The sequence below is a fragment of the Mauremys reevesii genome, linkage group 25, assembly GCF_016161935.1.
Source record: "Mauremys reevesii isolate NIE-2019 linkage group 25, ASM1616193v1, whole genome shotgun sequence".
NCBI lineage: Eukaryota > Metazoa > Chordata > Testudines > Geoemydidae > Mauremys > Mauremys reevesii.
Window position 1 is genome coordinate 18,802,604 of NC_052647.1, and position 19,137 is coordinate 18,821,740.

At 53.7% G+C, this 19,137-nt stretch overlaps 1 protein-coding gene and 1 long non-coding RNA gene across 9 annotated transcripts in view; one reads left to right on the top strand and one right to left on the bottom strand.

The window, feature by feature from the left end:
* Positions 1-2,901: 2,901 nt before the first annotated feature.
* Positions 2,902-19,051, bottom strand: LOC120391327. Of its 5 annotated transcripts, none has more exons than XR_005591272.1 (5): positions 18,866-19,051; positions 17,849-17,993; positions 15,897-15,993; positions 11,742-11,813; positions 2,902-3,025 (listed from the first exon to the last, which is right to left on the bottom strand). It is a non-coding gene; the product is annotated as an uncharacterized LOC120391327 (long non-coding RNA). The 5 variants fall into 5 exon arrangements; XR_005591271.1 differs by lacking the exon at positions 2,902-3,025 and adding an exon at positions 7,453-8,587; XR_005591270.1 differs by lacking the exon at positions 2,902-3,025 and adding an exon at positions 9,109-9,969.
* Positions 10,996-19,137, top strand: part of EIF4B (eukaryotic translation initiation factor 4B) — a 28,343-nt gene continuing 20,201 nt past the window's right edge. Inside the window, exons 1-2 of one of the 4 annotated variants that reach the window (XM_039514859.1) lie at positions 13,902-13,965; positions 15,396-15,477. In XM_039514859.1, the coding sequence (XP_039370793.1) occupies positions 15,426-15,477 (52 nt within the window). In that variant the 5' untranslated portion in view covers positions 13,902-13,965; positions 15,396-15,425. Of the gene's footprint in view, positions 11,127-13,833; positions 13,966-15,395; positions 15,478-19,137 lie in introns of those variants that run through there. The other 3 variants (XM_039514857.1, XM_039514856.1, XM_039514861.1) reach the window with 3 other exon arrangements.

A 19,137-nucleotide genomic window follows, 5' to 3' on the forward strand; every position in this document is an offset into this window, starting at 1 on the left:
CGGGCTGCTTCTCTTGGGCATCTGGTGGCCTTTGGGGGAGAGGCAGGGGAGCCTCGCTGAACCCTGAGTTCCCTGCTAATGAGGGTGTAAAGTGGTCCCCTGCCCAAGGTGCTCGGAGCGCTTCCCATGCTGCAGCATGGCACCCTGGTCATGTAGGGACATAGCCCTATATCTCCATTATACAGATTGGAAAACTGAGGCAGGCGGTGGCTAAAACGACTTGCCCAAAGTCACAGAGCCAGTCACTGGCAGAGATGTCCAGTCCCTGGTCTAACCACCCCCCCGCCAACTTTCCCAGGAGTCCTGAATCCCAGCCACGCCCCATCCCGAGTCCTGATCCCCATCAGACTGCACTGCCCACCCAGGAGTCCTGATTCCCAGCACTCCCTCCCAGAGCCACGGGTAGAACCCAGGAGTCCGGACTCCCACTCCACCCCTCCTCCCCTAACCATTAGACTGCACTTCCCAGGAGTCCTGATTCCCAGCACCACCCCTCTCTAACCATTAGACCACATTCCTTCCCAGAGCCAGAGATAGAATCCAGAAGTCCTGACTCCCACTCTCCCCCCCTGCCCCCAATCACTAGCCTGCACTCTCTTCCTATGGTCAGGAAAAGAACCCAGGAGTCCCGATTCCTAGCAACCCCCCCGCCTTCTCCCACTTTAACCATTAGACCGCACTCCCTCCCATAGTCAGGAATAGAACCTAGGGGTCCGATCCCCAATCTCCTGCTTTAACTAGCCTCCCCAATTCTAAGCACTCACCCTTCCATTTCCCTCCTTCGGGGTTCTCGTCCTGCCCCCCAATAACACAGACCCCGGCTGTGTCTCTCAGAGTGGCCCCTTGCCGCTGGCACTCAGTCCGCCGCGGGGCTCACGGATTTCACACCTTCCGCTAGTCCCGGGGCCACCCCACGACGCCCAAGTCCAGCCCCCTAATGGCACTAAACCCCACTCTCCAGGCCTGTTGCAACTGGAACAAACAAGTCAGGGTCACAGATCCTGCACATCACCCTTAGCAGTGGACTGGGGGGCAGAGCGGTTCTGCCCAGTGCAGTAATTCATGGCTTGCCAAGGCTGGGCTGGCTAGTTAGCGGCCCTAGTAGCCTTCCATAAGGCAGAGCACTGGTCATATATGCCATGCACCGAGCCCCTTCTGCTGGCAGCTGGCCCCTGACAGTCTGGCCCTGTCATGCCAGGAACCAGGGTTTTTCTAGGGTTTTCCCCTGACTTGTCTCCAACTATCAGCCCCTTCCCCCAAAGGGGGTTAAATCGGTCGCACCCATTTGGCTCCTGAGATCCATGGTGGCATGGCCACAGGTGAGTCCCCGGGTCGCAGGGCCCCTGGGTGCTATGGGGCGCAGTGGCAGAATGAAGGACCCCCAGGCAGGCTGGCGAATGGGCGCCAGCCATGGACGGAATCCCAAAATTTAGCACTTGCGGATGGAGAAGGGGTGTCGTCTTCCAAGCTCCACCCATGACATGAGCTCCCCCTATGCCTACTGCCAAGGATGAGACGCTGCTCAGATGATGGGGCAGGCGTTCAGTCCTGGCCTCTCCCAGCAGGAGGTGCTGTAGGGAGCAGGGCAGGAGCGCTGGCCATGGGGGGAGCTCCCAGCTACTCCAGCCCCAGCCTCTCCCAGTGTAAAGCAGGCACAAGTGTCAGCTACTCCCTTTCCTGCTGCAACCGAGCAGAGCTGGGCAGACCCCAGCCTCGGGAGCAGGGAGGAGCAGCTGATTACTGAGGATGGTTCAGAGCGAAGGGAATTTGGCAGGTGCTGCTCCGCTCCCTTCTGCTGGGTCCAAGCAACCCCGCTGCTCTCAGCCACGTCCGTGTAAACACCAAGCAACCCCGCTGATTTCGGTGCCGTTCCTCCCGCTTTGCCCCGCTAGGGGTAACCCCTGGGAGCTGGCGCTCCAGGTAACCTTGGGGTAATAACCCTTTCAGCAGGTCCCGCCCTGCGGGTTGGGGTCCTGGCTTCCCACTCGCAGGGAAAGGAGCCGGGTTTGCATCCAAACCAGATCAGCTGATTAGAGCAACCAGTATCCCACAGCCTTAAACGCCCCCTGATTTCAATGGGAGTCAAGCACCTCAGTACCTCTGAGGATCTGGGCCTTTGTCCTCTCTAGGCACATGCTTCAAACTGCAGGCTTTGGAGTAGCAGGTGTTGCTGTGTGTGTGTGTGTGTGTGTGTGTGTGTGTGTGTGTGTGCAGGCTCAGGGTGTGTATGTGTGTGTTCAGCCTCAGGGTGTGTGTGTGTGTGTGTACATGGGTGGGTGTGCGGGCTAAGGGGTGTATGTGTGTGTGTGTATTTGTGCGTGCACACAGGCTCAGCTGTGCATTTCATGTGTGTGTTCAGCCTCAGGGTGTGTGTGTGTGTGCGCACATGGGTGGGTGTGTGGGCTAAGGGGTGTGTGAAAGCTAAGGGGTGTGTGTGTACGTGTGTGTGCACACAGGCTCAGCTGTGCATTTCATGTGTGTTCAGCCTCGGGGTGTGTATGTGTGTACATGGGTGGGTGTGTGGGCTAAGGGGTGGGTGAAAGCTAAGGTGTGTGTGTGTGTATTTGTGTGCGCGCACAGGTTCAGCTGTGCATTTCGTGTGTGTGTTCAGCCTCAGTGAGTGTGTGTGTGTGTGTGTGTGCGTACATGGGTGGGTGTGCAGGCTAAGGGGTGTGTGAAAGCTAAGGGGGGTGTATTTGTGTGGGTGCACAGGCTCAGCTGTGCATTTCATGTGTGTGTTCAGCCTCAGGGTGTGTGTGTGTGTGTGTGTGTGTGCATACATGGGTGGGTGTGCGGACTAAGGGGTGTGTGAAAGCTAAGGGGGGTGTATTTGTGTGGGTGCACAGGCTCAGCTGTGCATTTCACGTGTGGGTTCAGCCTCAGGGGTGTGGGTGTGGGGGTGTGCGCATGCAGGTTTTTGTCATCGCTTCTTGGGCCGTGAAATCGACGTTCACCAGCATTTACCGATCAAAATCAAATCCTTCCAAGCCACCGTAGGTAGGCGTATTTCTGGGGCCTTCTGGTGCTACAATGGAGGGAGGGAGGGGCAGGTCAGTACTAGACAGGTAGACCTGGGGGGCATGGGAGGCTGCAGACTCACAGGTATGTGGGGACAGAGGTGCAACTGTTTTGTGCTATTTCTCTCCACTACCCTTGCAGTCTCTTGTGCTGCCAGTCATCACACGCCGTGCTCAGAGCTGCCCCATCCCAGCCAGATGCCCCATCTTCATGCCAGCCGGACCTGGCCCATGCCCCTCGATCACCCTCTTTCCCTCTGGCTCAGCAGGAGTAGCCAAGCTCTCCGGTGGAGCTGAGATAACTCACTGGCCCTGAGATAGCAGCTGGAATAGCTCTGGCTGGGCACAGCTGATAGGTGGGTGCAACACCCTTGAAGACAAATATTTGTTTCAGGGGAGAGACGGCCTTTTCCTGTGGGAACCTGTGCTAGGAAGGTGATCAGGTGCCAACCAGGGAATTCTCACTGATACCGTCCCCTTGTGCTAGGGAACCAGGCTGTTTGCAGTGAGGAGACCTGGGCTTCCCCTCCTGCTAGGCAAGTCTCGTGCCAGTGGGTGCTTCAAAGCCCCAGCTTCTGGAGTCCCGGGGTGCAGCGACATTGGAAACGTGACTCTCGCAGGCTCAAAAAACAGATGGCCAAGAAAAAGATCCCAGGATGATTTTTTAATGGCATGGCGGTTGAGCCAATCGTGATTTGGGGGGGACCTGGCTCATGATGTGTGGTCCCGTGGAATTGGCCATGTAGCATGGAACCCCCCCGGATGGGAGGCAGCATCTAGAGGTTAGAGCACAGGGTTGGGCACCAGGACACCAGGGTTCTGGTCCTGGCCCTGGGCGTGGAGCAATCAGGGGTCAGTCTAGGGGCACCTGCCCAGGGGAGAATTCCCTATTTAGCCAAGGAACGGATGGCAAAGGCAGGAAGCTCTGATAGGTCCTTCTCCCTGTGCGGGGTTCAGACCCTGGATCTCCCGCTCTGGGGTCAGAGCGGCCTGGATGAGTCAGTTATCCAGAATTCCCGGCCGTGCCCCACGGCTGCCTGAGTCATTCTCAAGGACACCTACTGCCGCTCTGGCATGACTCACCGGCAGAGACCCCGCTCCAAAATGGGGGACTTTGCTCCCCCTTTCTGTCAGGACAGGGTGAGGGGGGCTCCCTGCCCTGAGCAGGGTGCCTAGCTGCAGCAGGATGTGCAAAGCCCCCGCAGACTCTCCCCAAATGCAGAATCAGTGACTGTAAAAGGAGAGGCACAGCAGTGTGAACCCAGAGACCATGCAACCGGCTTGGCAGAGGAGAGCTCAGGAGCCTCCGGTGAGTGTGTGTTTGTGTGTGTGACCGCACAAGGGTGAGTCACTGCTGAGATAACCTTGATCAGTAACTCCCGTTGCCTCGGGGAAAACACACAAACAAAAGCCCCTTGTGTTGCCACCTTATCTCCAGACTCTAAACCCTTTGATGCAGTTCGCCTGGGCCGCTTGGAATGAGGGTCAGACACGTCACACAGAAATAAGAGGAAGGCAAGTTGAGAAATGCATTCACCCCAGCCTGGGAGCCCTGCGCATCCTCCTCTCAGCTTGTCTAGTGCGGACGGTGCCCTGCAGGGCCCCCCAGTGTTGGGAGCTTCCCCACAGCAATTCAGTTCTCATGGCACTGCCCAGAAAGCGAAAGTTGGCACAAGCTCCCAGCCCAGAGGTTCCCCTGCTAGCAGGCATTCAGGAGAATAACCTGCAGTTAAACTTTAAACAGCTTCCTCTCTCATAGCAGCAGCTCATTGAGACTCTGGGGGCGTTTGTGTGGTGGCAGGGGCTGTCACGGCCCCTCTGCGCGTACCCACCACTGCCGTGTTAATGACAACTCAGCCAACAAAGCCTTAAGAGACTGAACCGGGGCCCCGGCGGGTGGGAACAAGGCTCAGGGATGGATTGAAAATTCCAGGGTGCAGAAGGCCAACAAACTTCAGCCTTAGGTAGCAGGGCCAAAGGCTGTTATCTAGATATCCTAGGGGTCTCAAGGCAGCCAGAACTAGAGGCCACTTTGGAAAATGTGGTTGCACATAGATAGATAGATAGATAGATAGATAGATAGATAGATACTGGGTATTTATCTATCTGTTCAGGCCCCTGTACTCATTTAGCTTTGTTTGGGGTTTGCTGTGCCCATGGCGGGACTATGTATTGACCGGGGGGGTTGTCTCTAGTGTCACTGGATTCCAGGGGAAGCCTTTGCCCCCTTGCCAGGCCGGTCTGTATTCCAGGAGGCGGGCAATGCCCCAGCACAGCAGGGCAGGCAGTGTGTTCTTGCTGGAGGGGTGAGCCTTTGAAGCGTGGCCGGAGTGGCACCATCAGAGGAGTGGAGGGACGGGATGTCCCTTGCAGGCCCGTGTCTGGGCAGACAGGAGTGGGGCTGCCAGGCATTCTGGGGATTGTCAGAGCAGGCCCCAGCCCCTCCCTAAGGCTGGAAAGTCCCACTCTTAATGAGCATGAGACCAACACAATGCCAGGCTCTGGGAGCAATTACTGGAGGTAGCTCTAATCTCTCCTCTTGATGGCCTCCCACTGCTGCTCATTTCACCCAGCCACTCTGTGTGCTGATAACGGCCTCTGGGCAGGGTTGGGCTCCTAACAACCTTGCCTGTCTGCAGGAAAATCCCCTGGGACTATCATCCTGCTGAGCCTATAGTGATAACCTACAGCAGGGGGAGATCCTGCCTAGGGGGGCTGGGGGGTGCATCAGTGTAAGCCTTTTGCCCCAGTGGAGAAGGACGAGATAGTGCTTTGCACCAGGACAGCTCACCCCATTGTGAATTGCACCGGGAGGGCCCCGTTGTGCACCGGTGTCGTGTCTCTGCACCAGTGGAGTGTTTCTGCACCGGTGCCATTGTGAATTTCACTAGTCTAGACCAATCCCAGGGAAAGATGAGGAACCTGGGAGGAGATTAATGCAGAGCTGGGCGCTCACACCTCCTCCGTGCCTTTGATCACTGCACCCCCAGGCTCCGGGGGCTGAGCCTTCCCCCTACGGCCTGGCCACACAACGCCCACCAGCCCTTCTCTCTCCTTCAGAATCTGTCCCACTTGGACGCCTCCATGTGTGGTCCAGCCACACTGAGAGCCACCCTGGGGTAGTCTGGCCCCCCAGAGTCCTTCACCAGGGTCCCACTCCCACTGTGGACACACTAGCATGGCAGGGATCAAAACAAGCCATGCCCACGAGAAGGTTGTTATGAGCTGGAGTCTTTCCTCTGCTCCCCTCCCTCCCTCCTTGCCTGGCACGGCGGGAAGCCTGGGGCTTTCCAGGCCTTGGCTGGGAACGCTCCACATTGCTGGCTGCCTGGGTGTGCTGCTCCAGCCTGGCAGAGAAAATGGGGGCCTTCCGCCAGCCCCGGGGATGCAGCTGTGCCACAGAATTGCCCCTCCCCTCCTCATTGTCTTTCCACTGCCACTGTCACGCACTAAGGAGAATCCACAGTGAACCTGGCACGGATGGACTGGCAGAGGCTCCAAATCCTCCATTTATCCTCACACCACGAGCAGCAGGGCAAGTGTCTGTCCACACCTTTCCCCGGACCTCCCTAGTGCCCTCCACACCGACTGATGACTGCAGAAGGATCACCCGACCCGAGGCCATGAAGGAGCTGGGTCCTAGCCTCCCACAGGCCTCCCTAGCCAGCGCCTGCGTGTTGCCCTCATAGGGAAGCGCCTGGATATTTTGATTCCCCTGGAATTTCAGGGCTGGGCTGGGTCAGCTGGTTTTGGCCCTTTTTCCTCATTGTTTCAGCAGCTCCCATTGGCTGAACATCTACCCAGCTGCCAGGAACAAGAGGACTCCCCGCGGGTGTGGGGTCCACACGTGTTTATTGTGCAAACATCTCTGCCGGCCCAGTGGGGTCCCTGGGCTCCAGCCCCGGCAGCCCCTGGAGAGGCAGAGTTCAAGTTAAGCTCTCCCCGCTGCACGGCTCCGTGTTGTGCACTGACCAAGCAGAGGCGGCGGCTGGAGCATGGAGGGAGTGCCAGGGCCAGAGCTAGCGTCCCAACAAAGCTAGCTTTGTAGAGAAACAAATAATAGGCCAGCGTTAGGTTTCGCTTCTCTGCACCCAACCCACGAAGCGTCCCCAGCTCCTGCAGCAAACACTCGGGGCTCTGTCTCACCTCCGCTGGGGTCTGTCCCAGGGCAGATGGTAAAACCAGTGCGCACAGGCCAGCGTGCAAGAACAACCCTACCATAACAAACCGGCATGTGCAGCCAAGCGCTCACCAACCCGTATGTACTGCCCAGTCCTCACAGGCAGCCCTGCAATAACGAACCAGTCTGCACAGCCCAGAACGTAGGCATGGCTATAAAAACAAATCATTGCATGCTCACGTTTCCTTTGTGGAGCTGCAGGCACGATTTCAGTTCGCCACACGAGCTTTGCACTGACGGGGAGGGGGGGGATCTTAAAGGAGAATTTGGTCCTGGAAGAATCCAGCCAGCTAACCCCTTTCATCCACAGTCAGCGTGAAATGGACAAGAGGGGATGGGGCGTTAGGAAACTGACCAAGAGTGGCTCATTGCTTCCTTTAGGGTCAGGCAAGGCATGCTCTGCCCCACGGTCTGCTGACATCTGTGTCAGGCAGCCTAGGGATGAGCCCAGCACTCGATCTGTTCACACTCCGATTCACACTCTGGACTCTGCTTGGGCATGAATCCATGTCCGCATGGGAGCCGGGATCACTCAGCATCCCTGGAAAACATGGTGCCGTGCAAAGGGGACGGTGCCGCTCAACTCACGCTTCAGGGGGCAGACTCAGCACCAGGGCAGGGGCAGAGGGGATGCATCTTGCCTTCCTCCTATCCAGGGGCTGTGGAGGCTGGTACAGCCCCCAGCTCAGGCCGGTGCAGCCCTGAGCACCACTGTGACAATGGCCCCTTGTGGGCGCTCAGAATTGCTGGGGCACACATCTGCCCCGGCCCAGACTCCTCTGGGCCCCTTCCCACCAGGGCCGCTGCAGAGGCAGTCTGCAGCTCTATCCATCAGCTCTGGGCACGGTGTAGGGGTTCTCTGTGCCACTCGCCAAGGGAGCATTATACCCACCCTAAGGCCTCTTTTTGCAGCCACAGCACCAGGCTGAATCTGGCCACAGGTCCTGAGTGCATTAAAGTCAATGGGAGTTTCTTACATCCTACAAGGTGGGAGCATAGGCCCCTGGCTGGCAGAGGGCAGAGTCCATGCAGGTATTTGGGGAGAGATTCCTAGCCCAGTCCATGCTAGAAATACCCGGTCCGGTCTGAGTGAATGGAGATATCAGGGGGTGAGTCACCGGGGAGCAGGGGCCAGCAGCACAGAAAACTCACTCAGGCTTTGTGATATGTCTCTGCACCAGGCTGCATTTCACTGGTGGGGGGCGGTTACAGGGAATGCAGTCCAGCAGCCCTCTTTCCTGTTCCTGAGGTTGCAGCACCATCATGTGGCCGATCTGTTTTATTCCTTGAGAACACCCCATATTTTTGTTGGCAGTGTTGGGGCAGCCATGCTGGCCCCAGGCTCTGAGTGCCAAGGTGGGCGAGGCCATGTCGTTATTTGGAGCAGCTTCTGTTGGGGAAAGAGAGAAGAGGAGCTCTGTGGAGCTCGGAAGCGTGTCTCTTTCCCAACAGAAGTCGGTCCAATAAAAGATATGAGCTCGCCCACCTTGTCTCTCCCCGCTCCATTCATAAAACTGGGTTTAAAGCCCCCCACCCCCCTGTTTATTTGCCATCTTGCTGAGCTCTGCTTTGATTGGTCAGGGCCCATGAGTAACCCTCCAGTAACAATCCAGTGTGGGGAGCCTTTGTGGGAAGGGGGGCCCTATGATAACAAACCAGCATGTGCAAAGGAGCCCTCATGAGCAACCCTGGAAAAACAGGTTTCAGAGGAGCAGCCGTGTTAGTCTGTATCCACAAAAAGAACAGGAGTCCTTGTGGCACCTTAGGGACTAACACATTTATTTGAACATAAGCTTTCGTGGGCTTCATGCATCTGATGAAGTGGGCTGTAGCCCACGAAAGCTTACGCTCAAATAAATGTGTTAGTCTCTAAGGTGCCACAAGTCCTCCTGTTCTTCCTGTAAAAACAAAGAAGTTTGCACAGTCACTCCAGCACTCAGGAGCAACCCTACGATAACAAACTAGTGTGTCTAACCCAGCGCTCAGGAGCAACCCCACAATATGAGCCTGCATAGCCCCCCACTCAGGAGTGCCCCTACGATAATAAACCAGTCTGCGGAGCCCAGCACTGAGATGCGACTCTACAATAACCAATCAGTATGCATAGCCCCCCACTCAGGAACGACCCTACAATAACAAACCAGTGTGCATGACCCCTCGCTCAAGTGACCCTACAGGAACAAGCTGGTGTGCACCACCCTGCAGCTCACATGTTGGAACCCCTGCCGGTGCCGTCTCACAGAAGTCCCAGACCCCTTTGGTAGAGTAGCAGCCACATGAATAATGTTAAGGATCATTTCACACCAGCCAGGGAAACTGTGTTAACACCCTTCTAGCAAGAACCAGCTCATTAGCAAAGGGCTAATGCATAAGCCAGCCCCCCAGCTAATGAAGGCAGGGACTTGCTAGGCCACCCTAAAAGCATCAGCTAAGTCTCCGGGTAAGCGATGGAGCTGGTGAGTCCACAGCAGCTTCACGTGATCGCAGCAGAGTAAAGGAAAGAGCCATTAGCCCATCCTGCAGGTCCATGGATTCTCTTGGTTCTGCACTAAAGGGTTTGGATCTGCCCTGTGGTTCTCCCTTCTACGCCCTTGCCTCATCTCACGTGCAGAAAGGGAGAGTGTTCCAGATTCTCCCAGAATGCACTGAGACAAACCGAGTCAGGCAGCGTGACCAGAGCTTATTGTTATTATTCATCTCCTAACAGCAGGGTATCATGATGCCAGGTGCTGTACAAACACAGTGAGAGAGCTCCTGCCCTGAAGAGTTTGCCTGCTAAACAAATACAAACAATGATTTGGGAGGGGAAACTGAGGCACAAAGCAGGGAAGTGACTTATTCAAGGCCATGCAGCAGAGTCAGGAATAGAACCCAGGTCTCCTGACACCCAGTTCAGTGCCCTAACCACTGTCTTGATAACACTGCAACTTGGCTGCTGTAATCCTTAGGCAGTGTGACCTAGTGGATAATGGACTGGACTGGGATTTAAGAGACCTGAACCCTGCCACCTGGCCTGCTGGGTGACCTTGGGCAAGTTTCTTCCCTGCTCTGTGCCTCAGTTTCCCTATAGATATAAAATGGGGGTAATGATACTGACTTCCTTTCTAAAGCATTTTGAGACCTACTGATGACCAGCACTAGATCAGAGCTACAAATTGTTATTTAATTAAGATTTTCTGTCAGATCTCACTGGGGTGGGTCTTGTTTTGTAAATGCCTTTTCTGGGCAATTTCTCCCCTTCCTCACCCCCGAGTTGTTGACCCTGCCTGAAATGAAATATAGTGAAGTACCCTGGTTAATGTAGCCACAATGGGCGATCATCTACGTAGTAAATAATATTCTTACTTCTACTACTGACTATGAGAGTTGGGATACAAAGTGACATTCCTTTATTAATAGTTTACACGTACCGAACTCCTTTCATCTGAGGATTTCAAAGCACCTTACATGTGTGAATTAAACCAGTGTATTTCTTATAATTATTAGTTATGATGATGATGATTAACTTCCCTCTCAGGTAGGCCAACATTATTAACCCCATCATTTTACAGGGCTGTGCAGTGAGTTGACCAAGGTCACACAGGGGGTTAGTAATAGGATTAGGAAGAGAACCAAGGAGCCCTACGTCCCAGTCCCCTACTTTGACCAATATGCCACATTGTCACTATTGTATCACAATCTCTCCTGGATAAAACTACAGTCCAGGAATGGATTACAGCCTTTTAAAGTGACGGCCCCTTTAAGAGAGACAGAGAGAACTTTGAGCATACCAAGTTCTGAGTCGGTTGGGCACAGAAGTGGAGGAACAAGCTGCAAAATGGGGCTTTCGCTTAGCAAGACCCAAAAGGCTTCCAGAAATCGGGGACCGAACCAGAAACTGGGGACCAGAGAACCAGCGATCCTGTGGTTTTCCCATCAGCTCCACAAAGGTATGGGGATTTAGGTATAGGCTAATTGGAACAAGGGGCATGATTTCGGATGGTTGCTTCACTTTAGGACTCTTGGCTTCTAACCCCAGCCCTGGCAACTACCTTGCTGTGCGGACTCAAGCAAGTCACTATGCTGCACCGTGCCTCAGTTTCCCCATCTCCTAGACTCATAGACTTTAAGGTCAGAAGGGACCATTATGATCATCTGGTCTGACCTCCTGCACAATGCAGGCCACAGAATCTCACCCACCTACTCCTGTAACAAACCCCTAACCTATGTCTGAGTTACTGAAGTCCTCAAATTGTGGTTTGAAGACCTCAAGCTGCAGAGAATCCTCCAGCAAGTGACCTGTGCCCCATGCTGCAGAGGAAGGCGAAAAACCTCCAGGGCCTCTGCCAATCTGCCCTGGAGGAAAATTCCTTCCCGACCCCAAATATGGCGATCAGCTAAACCCTGAGCATGTGGGCAAGACTCACCAGCCAGCACCCAGGAAATAATTCTCTGCAATAACTCAGATCCCATCCCATCACAGACCACTGGGCATACTTACCTGCTGATAATCAAAGATCAATTGCCAAATTAATTGCCAAAATTAGGCTATCTACAATACTCACCTATGCCACAGGAGTGTGTGGAGGAATCATCAGCTCATGTTTCCAGCAGCATTAATAATGCAGAGAGTTGGCCTGAGAGAGAGAAATGGGAATTTAGAGATTATTTTTGTTTCCTTTTTTCAAACAGTAAATTGGAGGATTTTGTGGGGTGAAAGAAAGGTGGTTCCATTGGCAGTCTGGGGACCCTAGGCCTGTCTAAGGAGTTGGGACCAATAATCTCTGGGAGCGAAAGGGCCTTCACTCTCTCTGTTAGCCGAGATGATGAGCCTACCACAGATCATAGGTTAAGTACTGGTCAGTACTAGGGTGCTGCAGTAAGTGGTGCTAAGGACGCACCAAGGGGTGCTCTTTCTTCCAAGTCTGCAGGGATACCCCAGTATTGCCCTTGGGAGTGTGGCACTGCAGGGAGCGGTGTGGCTCTCCCCTCAAGTCAATACAGACTCCAGCATGGTGAAGGGAGGAAGGAATTGTGCTGCAGCAGTAGCCGTATTTCAGATGAGCTATAAACCCCATGAGCTATTCAAACCCTATGGCAGGGTGCCAATAGCTGTGGTGAACCCCTTTCATCACTGGGGTAGGCATCTGCACTGTAGCTGGGCGACTGTAGCATTTCGAGTGTAGATATAGCCTCAAAATGTATATCAGCATGAAAACCCAGACACCTGAGCCATGTAGCTATGCCGTCATGATGCCCAGTGGAGACGCAGCTATATTGTCGGAAGTGGGCTTCCACGGATGTAACTTTGCGGTGTTCCTACAGCGACAGAAAAAACCCTTTTGTTGGACAGGCTGTGGCGACACTGTGGGGCTATGCCGGCACCGACTCCATAGCGTAGACATCTCTTATCCTGATGTAAGTGTGGCTTTCTTTGGGTTAGCTTAAATCCTATCCCAAGTGACATAAGTTAAACCGAAAAGGCCATGTCCACATAGGAGGAGATGGTGTCAGAGTAGTATTATTATACCGGTATAACAGGTAAAACTTTCCTGTGTAGACAAAAGCCCATGGGGCTGTGGGTTGGTTACACAGCACTGGTGTACAGCTGGAAATAAACCTGTTCCTTGCTGCTCATGGTCAGTCCTGACCACACTGCTGTGAACTGCCATGACCCCAGAGGTGGCTGCCTTGCAGTGTCAGGGAGATGTGTTGATTATCATCTCACTGTGGTCTTTTGAGGAGGCCCAACACCCTGAACAAAGTTCCCCTCACAGACATGCTCTTGTCTCCGCCAGCTGCCCCCCACATCCCACCAACCCCACTAACTGCCCCTCTGAGTCACCCAAAACCCCACTAACTGCCCCAAGTCACCCACAACCCTACTAACTGCCCCCCTTAACTACCCCAGCCCCACTAACTGCCCCCCTTAACTACCCCAGCCCCACTAACTGCCCCTCTGAGTCACCCAAAACCCCACTAACTGCCCCAAGTCACCCACAACTACTAACTGCCCCCTGAGACATTCCCAACCCCACTAACTGCCCCCCTGAACTTCCCCGGCCCCATTAACTGCCCCCTGAACTACCCTAACCCCACTAACTGCCCCCCAAACTACCCCAGCCCCACTAACTGTCCCCCGAATTACCCCAGCCCCACTAACTACCCCCCTGAACTACCCCAGCCCCACTAACTGCCCCTGAACTACCCTAACCCCACTAACTGCCCCCAAACTACTCCAGCCCCACTAACTGCCCCCCAACTTGTCCCCCAAAACATTCCCAGCCCCCTCACTGCCCCTGAACTACCCCAGCCCACTAACTGCCCCTCAAATATCCCCAACCCCACTAACTGCCCCCCAACTTGTCCCCCAAAACATTCCCAGCCCCCTCACTGCCCCCCACAGTCAACCAGAGCCAGCCTCAAAGGGAGGGTGGGGCCCCCGCGGGAGCTGCCCTGGGGGGCTGTGGCTGGCCCTGGGTGGGGGGCGAGCACTGCTGACAGCCCCACAACCGTGCCCATTCCAGCGCCTCACCTTGGCGTCAGAAAACCGAGAGCGTGCGGCGATGCTAAACAAAGAATCCCTCCCACGTTATTTTCGTGCCTTCGCCCGCCTGGGATTTGAGCTGCATCGCCCAGAATCGCAGAATCAACCGCGCTCCCTCCCTCCCCCTTCCCCCCCTGGAGCCCCGCCCCTTCGGGAGGAGGGCTTGTGCCTCGCTATAGTCACGTGACGGCGCCATCCGGGTCCTTTGCCTTCTCTCCCTCTGCCCAACATGGCGGCTTCAGGTGAGTGGTGCTCGGCGGCCTCCGGGCCCTTGAGACCTGAGCCGGGCCCGGGTCCCTTCTCCGGCCCGAGGACTCCACCCGCTTCCTCGCCCCGGCCCGACCCTCGCCCTCCCCGGCCCGAGCGGGGCGAATCCTGTCCGTCTCCGCCACGCAGGGATCGCCCGCGCGCGCACCACCCCTCCCCTCCCCTCAGGCCTCGCCGGCGCGCGCGCGCGCACCGCCCCCCCGCCCCAGGCAGCCGGGGCGCGCGCGCCGCGGCTCGGAACGTTCCATCCCGAAACGTTCGGCGCCGCGGCGCGCGCCATCCTCCCGTACGGGGTGAGGGGGGGGGGCAGCTGGGGGAGGGGCGGCTCGCGCCGCCGGTGATTGACGGGGGAGCCAGATGGAACCTTCGGTCGCGTGACTGCGCAAGCGCAGGGATTGGCTGGCTGGGGGGGCGGGAGCGGCCACGGAGAGAGGAAGAAGGAGACTGGGCGGCACCCACGTGGGTGCGCTGGCGATTGGGGGGGTGGAACAGCCACTGGCGGCGGGCGGTGCCCAGCCCGGGTGCGTGCGCGGGCGCGGGCCCATCTCTCCTGGGAGAGGGCGGGGTCCCGGGCCCTGTCAGTGTGCGCACCCAGTCCCCCCACCGCCACGTGCAGCCCCCCCAGGACGGTGCAGGGGGGCCCCTGATTCCTCCCGCACCCCAAAACTAAGGGGTGTGGCCTGACTGCTGTGCATAGAACCCCGTGGGGGGGGGTTTGCGGCCTGCCCCCCCGTGCTGGGTGTCTCTCCTGCCTCCCACCCCTGCCCTGGGGGGCGGGGGGTGAAGCTCCACGCACACCCCAGGGACCAGAGGGTGCAGTTTGCCCACATGGTCCCTTTCTCAGGGGAGGAAAGCACAGCCCAGCCAGCGCACTCGCCACGGGCTAGTTTCCATCTCTTATCTCTGCCCCCAGGGAGCTGGGTAGACCCTCTCCTGGGCGGTTGCACACCTCCCCCCTTGAACACATCGTTGCCCCATGCCATTTTGCCTGGTCCTGTTGCAACACCCTTCCTCTTGCGCTGTAGAGTTCTCCCTCCCCGAAGCAGGATCTGCTGCTGTCCTGGCCCTCCGCCCTGTGTCCTGGGTGGCAGGGGTTCAGCGCCCCTTCTACTGCAGGAAATGGGGTTTGTGCCCTGATCTGTACAGCTCCTCTGCCCCTTTCTCTTTGATGTACATGGCTCCCTGCCCCTTCCAGGGCTTGCTGTCTGCCCTGTATTTCTAATATGGTGCATAGGGTCAGGACGGAATCCGGGGGCGGGGTGGGAAAAAGCATTGCAGCATTTACCTTCCCTTCAGAATAAAAGGTGAAAGATTTGGCTGTTCTAACTGAAAGGGCTTTCTCTGCTGTTGAGATTCATTTATCTCCCTGGATGATGTTGAACTTGAATTTCTATTACTGTCTTAGTCTGAAGAGTGACTTTTATATGCCTTTGAAATGCACCAGACTGCACCATTATCTGCAGGTATTATCCAAAATAAGCCGGAAGGTATGTACCCTCAAATCTCCTAGCAGGGCTCTTCTTTCTAACCCTCTGAACCCAAGACCCCATGCTGAAGAGTTTAATCACATGCCCCATATTGCAAGTTATCCCTTTGGAACATTCCTTCAACAAATGCTGTTTGTTTAGAAAACTTCTCTGGAGCTAAAGGCCTGTCTGGGGTAGGGAAAGCTCCATTATTTAAATATAGTCTTACCCTGTCTGGAGCAATGGGTCTCCCATTAATTTATGTGAAAGATTGGCTTTACTCTGTTGGACTCTTCCTGGCACTCAGCCAGTATTGCTCCATTAAGAACTGAAGGGTCTGTAGCTATTGAGTCAGGATGCCTTTGTTTTAGTGCTATACTGAGGTTCTGCAGTTTAACTAGGCCGAGAGTTTTTAAAATAAACTGTCTTCTGTCTCTTACCTCACTGGTTACACTTCTGATGACAGTAACCACAAAAGCCCTAGCTGTATGAGAGTCCGTTGGTACTAATTCGGTCGGCTGTGTCCCATTCAGTTCCCTATAGAAAAGGCAGCAGAATTTGTGTGTGTTGTTGCATTTATTTTTCACAGGATGGTATGTGCAGTGTTTGACACATAGGAAAGGTCGAGGCATGAGTATAACTGTTCAGGCAATTTTCTTCACTCACTTTTTCTCTAAAATGAGTAATATTTAATCTTTCTGAGTTAAGTACACAGCCAACTACATCCCATATGAACTGCAGTAGCATTGCTCTCTCTGTATGACTGAAATGTCAGGGGGGCGTGGATAAGGATAGTTAAGCAAAACTGAAACACTCAGAATTTGCAGATGCAATTTGGAGTTCCCCCAGCAGAACTGTAAGGTCCCATATTTCATAGCAAGCAGTTTGAGGCAGAAATACCTGCCTTTCCCCTAGGTGTTTGCACAAACATGCCTGTAGCTGACTAGAGCCCATGATGTGCTTGTGCATTGGTGCAGCCCAAAAAGCAAAATATTGCTTTGAGCTTAAGGATAAGGGAAAGTGATGAAACACACACAATCTCCAAGTCACTCATTTAGAGTTACATTAAATATACTTACAATATACTAGTTCTGCCTTGAATTTTTATTTTCACATTTGCTGGGGTAACTTTTTTTAATGGGGTAAGTTTAAAAAAAATTAAAAATCTAGCATTTTCAATATTGCATCAAAGGGTAAGCAAATAGGCTTTGTGCCTAGGCTAATCAAATTTCCCAACAGTTTTACAAAGCAGCATTAATAAAACCTAGATCTCTTACAAGTGCCTGTACATCTCTTAATAATGGTAATGTTTCAATAAGCGAAGTTTGATTAGAGCCAGTAGCATATGATTTTTGTTTATATATAGCAGCTGGGTAAATTCCGATTCTATTTCCAACAGTAGATGTTAAGAAAACACGCTTGGAGGGCTTGGTGCTCCCAGGTATAACTGGTGCCTAGTCTGGAGTTTGCCTCCTTGATATGAGCAGAATCTGCTCATTCTGGCCTTATTGGAAATCCACAACTGGCCAGAAAGGGCTTCTTTTGTCCAGGTGGCTTTCCCTGCATTGTTCTTCCTGAGCCATATGAGGTTTTGACAGGCTCAGTGATGCATAAGCAGCTAAGTTGCTTCATACTGTTCTTCGCTGCTCCTGCCTGTGACGTGTCAGCCATTTGATGCAAATTGAGCAAACAGCCAGCCTGCAGGTTTTATGAATGCAGCGTCTGCTCTGGTTAGCGGTGCATTTGCTGTCATTTAGCAACCAGTCATTGACACCAAGTAGACTTCCTTGGGGGGTGGGAACATGCATGAAACACAACTTCAGCCACTTTTCTTTCTGAGCAACGCTCGCCTACAGCAGGAGGGCACTTAAGCCTCATTTTCCAAGACAGTCACTGCAGTATGTCGCTGCTGCTGAGCTGCCAGTTCTTTTATCCTTGGCCGATGTCGTAATTCCATGAGTTGACCCCTGACAACTGAACTTTAACCATCCTAGAGGACTAACCCAATTTTAATTCTCAGTCCATGTAGACTCCAGTGCTTTAACAATTGATAGTTCTTAAAGGTTAGCTAGATTCCTCTGTCATCCTCATTTGCAAGAATTCTTGCAACCCCTGCCTGCCATGCTCAGCAACAGCATTCCCAGCATATACGATAAAAACATCAGACCAGAGAATTTTGCAGGAAGTCTTTTCACTTTGAAGTCTTTTCAGTTTCTTCTGCTGCATCAAGAGGGTCACCTTAAACATCATGCAACCTTTACCCCTGAGGTTTTCTGGTAGACTGCAAAGCTGCACAGGTAGCAGCATGTGGAATTTGTGTGACCACCTTTAAAATAACTAAATTTTGTAAACCGAGCGGCTAATACAGTGGCTATGAACTTCTAAAGCTCACCCCAGGGTAGACATTTCTCATTTAGATCTAATTATCTATTGTGCTGTTTTAGTCACTGGTGAGGCCATGTTCTGCGCAGTGTCTGGAAGTCTGGTTGCTGAATTAGGTGTGTGACAGGAATTGAGATGGTAGAGCAGAAGGCAACCTGAAAGAAGAGATGTTTGCAGTGAAGTAGGAGGATGCCGGCAATATCATTTGAGTGATGGGGGACGGAGGAAGCAATAAACCTGTGCCTCTGTACTCAAATAGTTCCAGTAAATTATACAGACCCTCCATTAATCACTTCCTTCTGACAGATTTTGGGTATAGGGCATTATTCCTGAAACGGCTGCTCTAGGTAGAGTGCAGAGTGGGCTGGCCCTGTGATCAAATATTAATCATTGCTGCTATGTAAGAAGCCTAGCTGCAAGTCTTTTCTCTTCCTTCCATAGTCAGCATGTGTAAATGCTGTGTAGATGCCTCTGACTCCTCTGGATGAAATGCTACAGCAGTGAGGCTGCAATGCTGGAAAGCAGACACTTAACTACAGCGATGGAAAAACCCTGTCCATTGCAGTAGTAAAGCCACCTCTCCCAGAGGAAGAATTCCTCCGTCAACCTAGTGCTATCTACGCTGCGACTGAGGCTGGCTTAATTACATTGCACGAGGAATGAAACTTGGCAGCCCTGGGCGATGTAGTTAAACCAACTGAACTTTGGCGTGTAGGCCAGTCCTGAGTGCTGTTGAGGAGCTCTGGAAAAGGCGGTATGGCTTAGTGGATAGCGTATTGGACTGGGATTTTGGGCCTGAGTTTCTTTGCTGGCTGTGGCCTTGGGTAAGTAGCTTCCTCGCTCTCTGCCTCAGTTTCCTGACCTGTAAAATTTGGATAGTGATACTGACTTCCTTTGTAAAGTTCTTTGAGATCTACTGATAAGAAAGCACTGGGTAAGATCTCTGCTAGGAGGATAGTAACTGCAGGGTGGGCTTCATAGGTGATGGATTAAAATAGGGACTAGCAAATGGGATAGGAGAATCTACCCTATATGTTTATCGTCCTGGCACCTCAAAATTCCTCCTGGCCATAGGAACTGAGGGTCTTATTAACTGGATCTCACTGTTACTCCTTGGAACTCCTCCTGCAAGGCTGGAGGAGTTTTAAGGCTCCAAGTCCATTCCCATCTTGCTTGAGGTCAAAACTGCCTGTGCCTAAGAGTTTTTTCCCCCTCCTCCTCTTAACCTAGCCATGAAGTCATAATGCTGAATCTGTGATCTCACAGTTGCTTCCGTGGCAACAAAATGAGGTGGTTTAA